The sequence below is a fragment of the Asterias amurensis genome, chromosome 6 (assembly GCF_032118995.1).
Source record: "Asterias amurensis chromosome 6, ASM3211899v1".
In the NCBI taxonomy this organism is placed as follows: Eukaryota; Metazoa; Echinodermata; class Asteroidea; order Forcipulatida; family Asteriidae; genus Asterias; species Asterias amurensis.
In genome coordinates, this window is record NC_092653.1 from 1,722,432 (window position 1) to 1,732,274 (window position 9,843).

At 42.0% G+C, this 9,843-nt stretch overlaps 1 protein-coding gene across 1 annotated transcript; it reads left to right on the plus strand.

The window, feature by feature from the left end:
- The first annotated feature begins 2,471 nt into the window (after positions 1 to 2,471).
- LOC139939158 (patched domain-containing protein 3-like) lies at positions 2,472 to 9,060 on the plus strand. Its single transcript, XM_071934921.1, has 2 exons — positions 2,472 to 3,496; positions 7,223 to 9,060. The coding sequence occupies exons 1-2, from the start codon at positions 2,491 to 2,493 to the stop codon at positions 9,058 to 9,060; spliced, it is 2,844 nt and encodes a 947-aa protein (XP_071791022.1). The 5' UTR covers positions 2,472 to 2,490.
- Positions 9,061 to 9,843: the final 783 nt, after the last annotated feature.

Consider the following 9,843-nt stretch of genomic DNA (forward strand, 5'->3'; position numbering starts at 1 on the left):
ATAATAATAATAATAATAATATTAATAAATAACTTGGGTATTTCCAATAACTGGCTTGCAGTACGAACATGAACTTGTTGTTTGTCAGGGCAGAGTTCGTATATTTTAGTCAACATACCGCCGCCAGACAAAGGTTTTGCTGCATTGGGCCCCGACAGACACCTCACGATATGGAGTATGGATTTAATTTTTTGTTTGTGTTCATTTTAGCCATAGTGGAACAGTTAGACAAAGTTTCATGTAAATCTGAGCTAATACCTGAATGAATTATTGTCAAGGTCACAAAATTAATCTTAGACTTGTCTCAAGTCCCAATCCCGTGGTAGTCCTTTTATTTTAAGTCCACATCAGAAAAATCCCCAACCTGTGCCGGGACCACCATTAATAGCTTCATATCGACGGCATATGAATCTCTCGCTTGAGAACTGGACTTGAATAAAGACAAAATTAATTCAAATTCTACAGTCTATGTCATTTCATAGTATGTGATTTGACCGTGGCATGTACGAAATAAAGGTTTAGGCTAACATTTTCCGATTACCTCATAGGTTTCACTTATGTTTATACGTCTTTGTAGTGATGATAGTCATTTTAAATTAGCAAAACTTTGTAAAATTTGTACTGCTATTTCCTAGCCAATATGACAGTCTACTGCGCCATTTTGATTCAATCGTAGTTATAATATTTATTTCACAGTGTACTGGGAGCAGTCTTAAAGCAACATACATGCGCAATGACAGTTTGAAACAAACGCAAGATTCTACAAAATAAGTCAAAGACACAACAATTGATCATGTTGTACTTAATGAACTCCAACAAACAGAGCCATATTGGATGTACGCCAAGTTCAGTTAATGTTTTACCTAGATTGACAATGATTGGCTAAGTGCTTGAATTAACAAATTCGGGAATAACAAGGGGAAAGTCCGACATTTTCCGCACAAGAGAAGTAAACAACAAAAACATTCAAAAGTTACCACGGTCGGTTGTCATCGCAGCATGAACTCAACGCACTCGTTGTACGATAGCGGCAAATTCTCACGGGTTTTCGTTCATTTACCATTCTCATCTCTACGACCCTATAAACCATCGCACTAGGGATTTGTCTACTATGACGTCAGTATCGGGAACTGAGTAACACGCTGTGCAGTGCAATGCACCTTATACCGCATACATTCTACAGTTGCTTATAATAAAATGGGTTCCGCAGCTTTTCCAACGCGTTAAGTGTGGATTCATGCAGCGGCAAACATTGACGACTAACTGCAAGCAATAGACCCTTCCCACCTGAGGCACTGACGTTCGTTCGTTCGTTCGTGCGTTCGGTTCAAGAGTTTGTTTGAAATATAAGATTTTTTTTCGGAATTCAATGTTTGCATTTCTTGGTGTTTTAGTTTATAAAACGATGTTTTTTCCGCTCAAAAATTTGATATTAGTCTGCATGTTTAATCGCCCTACATCTGTAAAGCAGCATCTCTATAGTTGTGACGATCGTTATTTGTACATTACCCTTCCGCTAGGTTCAAGAACTGGTTCGTGTTTCTTTAAAAATCTCAAGTCGGTTAAAAAACAAAATTGCCGTGTTATCCTTATATAACCTCTCTGGATTTATTTAAGTTTCCATACACACGTTTTTTGCTCAGTTGAAATACCTAATGGCACTGTGTTCGTTACTGTTTTTTTTCCCAAAGATTGTTTTCACTTGCGTTTTTCTGTAGTGCACTCGATACCGGGCTGGTTCATGGGCCATTTAAAAAAACACGACCAAACATCAACCAATAATGTTGTTCTTGACTTTTTGTTTGTTGTGGTAATTATTTATTTGTTTGTTTGCGTTTTTGAATTGGGTATTTTGTTTGTGTGTTGAATGCTTGTTTGTTCGTTTTCGGTTTTGTTTGCTTGTTTTGTATTGTGGTTTTTAGTTTGTTGTATTAATGTGTTAAGGAAACAACCACAAAACCATTAAAAAGTGCTTGTGATTTCCTTTACATTATGTGTTTCGAAAATAACAAGCACTTCGTTGTTAGCACATGACTCAAAATTTGACTGACAAAATAATCACCAGACATTAATCTAACGTCTAAGCGTTGAACTCCCACCCTTTACATACATCAACCAGGGCTTGGTACGGCTTGGATCAGTTTCATTGGCAGGCGTACCTGAATAAACATTTTATTCATCAATTATTAACGAAATACAGGAGTGTGTCGTTAATATTATGTGCATGAACATTGGATTGGTTTTCCCAGAAAAACAGCGGTTTCCAAAACGATAAAGTGATCGTTGTTGCTAACTAGAGAAAAAACAATCGTTGTTGCATATCTCATCATAGTTGTCAAAACAATAAAATTATATTTGTGTGTTGTGAACTAGGAAAGATCCAGCAAGGTCTTGGCTATCAAATTCAAGTTTTCGACCCCCCCCCCCCCAAAAAAAAAAAAAAAAAAAAAAACACCGCCAAAAAACCGAAACAACAACAGCAACAACAACATGAGATTCGATTGCATCGAGAAGAATATTAAGAAATTCTTCTTCAACTATGGCGGTTTCATCGCCAGGCACCCGTTGTGGTTCCTATTATCACCGATGTTGCTGGCTGGAGTACTCGGTATTGGAATTTCGTTCATTACAAGTGAGCAGAGCGTAGAGAATTTATACACACCGGAGAATGGGCAGGCGAAAACAGACCGGAAAACAGTGGAAGAGCTTTTTACACAACATGGCGACAACGACACCTTAGTGACTCGTCTGACAAGGCTTGGTCGATCGGGGAAAGTAATCATACAAAGACAAGATGGTGGAAACGTTCTGACGGAGACTGTCTTTGAAGAAATTCTTAATCTTCATGAAGAAATTCTTAATCTTCATGGGACGATGCGACACAACGATTCGGTGGATCCATTTTATTATGTTGAACTCTGTGTCAAATGGAACAATACTTGTAATGAAAACGCAATACTGTCTTTATACGATTACAACTCAAGCATGTTACAGGCGATCAATCTGACTTATCCTGTCTACAATTCAAACAAAAAGTTTGTATTTTCTGGTGGAGAGCTGGGAGGAGTGAAGTTCAAATCTAATTTATCGGATGAAGTTCTTTCAGCAGAGGTCATGCAGTTGTCTTACATCTTACGGCATCAAGACAGCATGGACGACCAACGAAGTGCTCTATGGGAGGACGAGTTTCTTCAAGTTGTTGAAGCCTTCAATTCAACCGAGATAAGAATCACTCGCCAGGTATCCAGTACTCTTGAGACAGAGTTAGATAAAGCCAGCTCCAATGTCATCAAAGACTTTAGTATCACTTTTACGCTGTTGATTACCTTCAGCATTTGTTCCTGTGTGATGTTGGACTGGGTACGGAGCAAGCCTTGGTTGGCCGGTTGTGGGGTGATATCTGCCGGCCTAGCTGTGCTCTCATCGTTCGGTCTGATGGGTTACATCGGAGTACCTTACATCAATGTGGTGGGAACGGCACCATTTCTTATTATTGGTAAGCAAACAATATTTAATCAATCTTAAATTGATCTTGTTTTAAAAACCCAATTAAAGGCCGGCCAAAATGTTTGGGCCATGTGAAACTAAACATACCCACCCTTCCCCTCGTTCCCCCGCTCAATGTCGTATACTCCCAGTTGTTTTTAGACATGAGAAGTTTCCCATCCCGAATTAGGGAAATATCTACTGGGCGTCAGTAAAGAAGTCCCCTAAGTTCCTCAAATCAACGGTAGAATATAATGTAGCAACACAAATCAACAATACAAAGAATGTGCACACAATGAAAAATCATTGCTGGCAGGGTAGTGCGTGACAAAACCTTTTCTTTCTTTTTTTGCTATGGGGCTACAAACGAGATACAGCTAGGACTGTAGGTCTAGTCTTGGTTCCAAGACCATTGGTGTTGCGCGGTCACACACAACCAACGTTCCGATTATGCAGAGCAAAAACTGTACACGCTTGTAATGAACGAACGCTAGCGGGCGCTCTGTTTCTCTGATTTCCGGATCTCACCATGTCTGTGCTCACCAAGTCTTGGATATTTGCAAATTGAAGGCGTGGCCAGACTATGTAAATGACTTTTAATGTATGCAATATTCATATCACGTGACGAATTGAAGATGAGTATTCAAACTAGATCGAGTCAAAGGTCAATATGATCGGCGCTATATTTTTAATAATCTTTGCTCAAAGTGATTCCGTGGTCATTAGGCCTATTAAAAGGAAAACGGTGAAATTTTAAGTATAGACTACCTATTCAGATTATGGATACGTGACGATTTGAAATAGTAAATAATGGTCAAAAATCGAATGTAAGATTAGCATTCAGAGAGTCCGTGTAACCAACGGACGCTTGTATGGCCCCACGGCGTGGAGCAATCGGAACGTAAGCCTTGTGGAATATCACGTACCACCCATGCCGTGTCTCGTGGGGGTTGAAGGTGTTAAATCCCGGGTGCTATGAACTCCAAGCTTGCGGGTGTCGAATCTGTTGTTTCTTATGATCGCAACGTTCCAATATGCTCCATTTTGTTTCATGGCCCCCTAATTTCTTTTTGTTATGAGTTTTCAGGTAATGTTGATGATGTCGAAACGTCACATACCGCATTTTGTTATATTGACAGTGTTATTGTGTGAGTAGCTTAACAAAATTATGAGAGTTTTTTATAAAAGGTTGAAATAAGAATAATGATAAAACAAACTTCCCTCAAAGCATAATTTTGTCAAACAAAGTATTATTTTTTAATTCTGTGAACGAAGAGCTATTTTTGAGGTAATGATTAAATTGGGCAACTAGTGGAATTTATGACCTGACTATAGTCGTCTCAAATAACTGCGACTTCGATATTAGTCGCGAAACTTACTCCCGCTGCCCCAGATGCATCGTGACATATTGTTTGCCGAAGAGGCATCTGAAATGATTGAAAGATTGTGTCACTGACGTCTGCATGTGTTTTGTAAAAAGTTTTTGTGAATAGTCATGAGCGACAAAAGTGGTTAACCAAGCAGGAATTTGATCACAACTACTTTTATAGTACGTAGTCTTAGCCGCACAATTAACTAAGTGAGTTGAATAGCAGTAGTCGCCACTCGACAAACAATCAAAATTCACAATTTCTCATGAGTTGTTCCAAAAGATATGGTTACGACTACATTCCAAAAGATATTATATGGTTACGTTCCAAGCTACGCAGCTACTCAGCTACGTTTACGTTCCAAGATACACTTAAGTCTACGTTCCTTCAAGTTACACTATAATATCAAAAGGTACGTTTTCAAGTCCGAGTCAAGCTACGCTTACGTTCCAAGATACGCAGCTACGTTTACGTTCCACGATGCTACGCTTACGTTCCAAGATATGCTTACGCTCCAAAAGATATGTCAACGTTCCAAGCTACGCAGCTACTCAGCTGTGCTTACATTCCTAGATCTGCTTACTTTCCTTCAAGTTACGCTATAGTATCAAAAGGTACGCTTTCAATCCCATGTGAGGTTACGCTTACGTTTCAAGATACGCAGCTACGTTTACGTTTCAAGATATGCTTACGCTCCAAAAGATATTGTTTTGTTCCAAGCTGCGCAGCTACTCAGCTACGCTTATTATACAGTCCAAGATACGTTTAGGTTACGCTATAATATCAAAAGGTACGCTTTCAATCCCGTGTCAAGCTATGCTTACGTTCCAAGATCTGCAGCGACGCTTACGTATCAAAATACGTTCTCAAAAGGACGCTTTTGATACCCTCAAGATTTCCTTCCCCCAAGATTAAACAATTTTCACTGTGAATAACACTACAGGGCCCACCAGTTATCTGTTTGGCAGAAAATACTGTACACAGTTTCTTTACTATCCAACAATTTAGTTGGGCACTAGCCACAAGTCTACAACATTTCAAATTTAATTAAAAATTGGTTCAGTAACCAGTTTCTGCTAAGCAATACTATTTTGTGCTAAGCAAATTGTTGTGCCAATACAGGCTTCATGAAATTGGGCCCTGTCACGTCGGGAGCATAACCCCACGATCGCATTTCAAACTGCATCATGGCAATGCAGAAGTGTGTATCTGGATATTAATAGAAAGGTTTGTGGTGTTACCGCAAACCTTTATTCTATATCGTATTTCCACCGTGCAAAGTTTCAAATCCTGCTGATCTGGATATTATTATACTCCGATAAAAACGTATACCCACACACACATGCAGAGTATAGCAAAAGTCATGCAACGTACTTACTGCATGCATTGTAAACTGCATGCACTGTACACTGCATGCACAACACTGATGATTATTATTCATGAGCCAACCGCTACGCAGCCTCTGATTGGCTCCACCGGAATGTCGGGGGAGATTTGACGAAAAACAATAAAAAAGTTAAGACCCGTCGTTGCAAATATCCAAGACCATGGTGAGATCTAAATCAGAGAAACAGAGCGCCCGCTAGCGTTCGTTCATTACAAGCGTGTACAGTTTTTGCTGTGCATAATCGGAACGTTGGTTGTGTGTGACCAGGCAACACCAATGGTCTTGGAACCAAGACTACTGTAGGTCCCATTTTGGGCCGATATGACCATTTTAATAGACCAATTGCGCTCCGTGCGTCACGTATGACCTATAGTGGGTATTAGAGGTAAACAAACACGGCGTACTGCATATAAACGTGCGTTAAAAAGACATGATAACTGTTGTAATTTTTGGCTCAAAAAAGACTAAATTCTCGAAATCATTTAAGAATATTCCGGAGTTTGTAACATAACACCTTACCGGTGGCTAAACAATGCCAGTAACAGTTCCACTTGAAGGAAATTCCAAGAGAATGTTCACACGATGTCATGTGTTTGTGCACGGAAAGTGTGGTTTTGCATTACCCTCATTGTTATGATTTTGCTACCAATGTTTTCAAAAAAAATCTCATTGAGAAGCTGCAAATCCCTTTATTTTCACCCTCAAAATTATTCTTAGAAGGGATAGCTGTCAGCTATGAATCGGACAACTTCGCGATCTCCCCCTTCACAGCCCAACTTCACGCCGCGCACAACGCAAAATCCACGGCGCGTGAGCTCGCTCAAACCTTAGTAACTTTAGTACGAGGTCTAAACTTTATGGGGAAAAAACACTAGCTGAAAACGTACTACGGGAGTGTTGTGACCAAACGGGCCCTTCGCTGCAGGCTAAGGCAAAATATATACGCAACATCGTGATTTTTTTCTCTCAATATCTACAGGTATTGGAGTCGACGACATGTTCATCATGGTTGCTGCCTGGCGACAGACTGACGTCAGACTGCCCGTGGAAGAGCGCATGCGCTATGCCTTCTCCGAGGCTGCCATGTCGATAACCATCACATCCATCACAGATGCCTTGGCTTTCGGTATTGGCGCTATAACGTACTTCAGATCGGTGCGTATATTCTGCATGTATACCGGCGTGGCTGTCATCTTTGACTACGTATACCAGATTACTTTCTTCGGTGCCTGCATGGCTTTATTTGGTAGACGTGAGGCGGCGAACAGACACTGTATGTCATGTCTTAAAGTCAAACCTAAGGAGGAGACCGAATCTACAGCGTACAAGATATTCTGCGCAGGTGGGTCGCAGCCTCCAGCCGGCCAAGATGGGGAATTCAACGATCATGCATTGATGATATTCTTTAAGAAGTATTACGGTCCCTTCACCACAAGATGGTGGATGACATTACTCATTTCAGTGGTATACGTTGGCTACTTGGTTGCCGCCATCTATGGATGTACTCAGGTACAAGAAGGTCTGAGTCTGCGCAACCTCGCCCGAGATAACTCATACGCAGCTGACTTCCTAGATATGGAAAGTGCCTACTTCAAGCAGTATGGTCCGCAGGTTGCATTGGTGTTCACCGAGAAAAGAGACGTCTGGAATCCAAAAGTACAAGACATCATGGAACAGAGTTTAGCAAAGGTGGAAAACAACGAGTATACGTTCAGTAGAGACCACAATCTGTCTGCTTCATGGCTTCGGGACTATCTTGATTTCCTAAACTCTACCAACCTCAAAGAACCAAACCAGGCCGAATTCATCAACATACTCCGAGACGATTTCCTCAAACATCCAGCCTATAAACAGTACTCCCTTGATATTGTTTTCTGCGATAACGGCACCAACATTAAGGCCTCGAGATTCTTTGTCACAACGAAAGACCTGAACACCACCGAAAAAGAAAGATTCATGACGACCGAGCTGAGACAAATTGCAAAGGATTCAGAGCTACCTGCAATAGTCTACCATCCAGCCTTCATCTTCTATGATCAATACATATCAATCTTGCCAAACACGCTTCAAAACTTAGGCATCGCGGTCGGAGCTATGTTGATTGTAGCTTTACTCATGATCCCGAACCCAATCTGTTCTATCATCGTTACTCTGGCTGTAGCCTCCATCGTTACAGGGGTGGTTGGGTACATGACCTTTTGGCAAGTCAACCTCGATGCCATCGCCATGACTAGCCTCATTCTCTCCGTAGGTTTCAGTGTGGATTTCTCAGCACACATCAGCTACGCCTACGTCACAGCAGACAAAGGTTCTCGTCAGGCCAACATCATCCATGCTCTGTACTCCGTCGGCATGCCCATCGTACAGGGTTCCCTCTCTACCATACTCGGCGCCGTAGTCCTCGCCTTCACAGATTCGTACATCTTCAGAACCTTCTTCAAGACGATGTTTCTTGTTATCTTCATCGGTGCCTTGCATGGACTTGTTTTCCTCCCCGTTTTCCTCCGGCTCACAATTCCCGTGAAAGTTTGCGACAAAGTGTTTACGTCCGAAATCAACGTGAAGACGAGTCCCCCAACGAACGTCGCGAACGGTACTGCAATGGTTGTGGTTCCAGTCGACCGTCAACCGAGGCTGGCCACCGTGTCCTCCCACGTCGCACCCAGACCGTTCTCTGCACCCTTTTCCATCAGCAACCACAAGACGATGCCCACCACCCCGTTGTCCCCAAGGCCTCCATCAGATCAAGACTACCTGCGAGATTTGGCGTCTGTCGGATCATTGCACATCCCTAGAGCTAAGCCCATGTCAGCGTAGGGCGGTTTCTCATAGACCTCCAACGCCCAGTCCCACCCCCTCCCCCCCCCCCAAAAAAAAAAAAAAAAAAAAAAAAAAAAGGAACATCCGAAATTACTGTAAACGTTATTTTGTTCGAAAAATATTTTTATAATGGAACTCTATAAAATAGCAGATAGGATGCAAACTGATGCCTTAACAACTCAAACTTAACTCAACCGTGGAAGTGTCGTGGCCGAGCGGTTAAGAACACCAAATTCAAACTCTGGTGTTTCTGATCAGCAGAGTGTGGGTTCGAATCCACAGCCATGACACATTGTGTCCTTAAGCAAGACTCTTAACCATTGCCTCCGTCTTTCGGATGGGACGTGAAGCCGTTGGTCCCATGTGTTGTGTAACCCATGAAAAAGAACCCAGTGCACTTATCGAAAAGAGAAGGATTTCGCCCCTAAGTTTCTGGCTGTGGCTGCTTCCGTAGCACCTTGTAAACCCTTATAATGTGGCATGATTGGCTTGTGCGTAAAACGCTCGCCTCTCACCAAGGTGACCCTGGTTCGATTCCCGGCCAGGGCCACCATATGTGAGTTGAGTTGTGCGTTGGTTCTCTGCTGTGCCATGAGGGTTTCCCAAACCATCCGGTTTTTCTCCCTCGGGAAAAAAATCAAGCACTTTCGATCTTTGGCTGTACTCCGTGGTCATAAAAATCATAATGAGTTGATGTGGCTGGCAGCCAAAGGCGCCCTTGCATGCCAGCTTCTCGAACACGTTGTAGCCGCGTCCTTCGCACTTCAGCTCTTAGCTGTG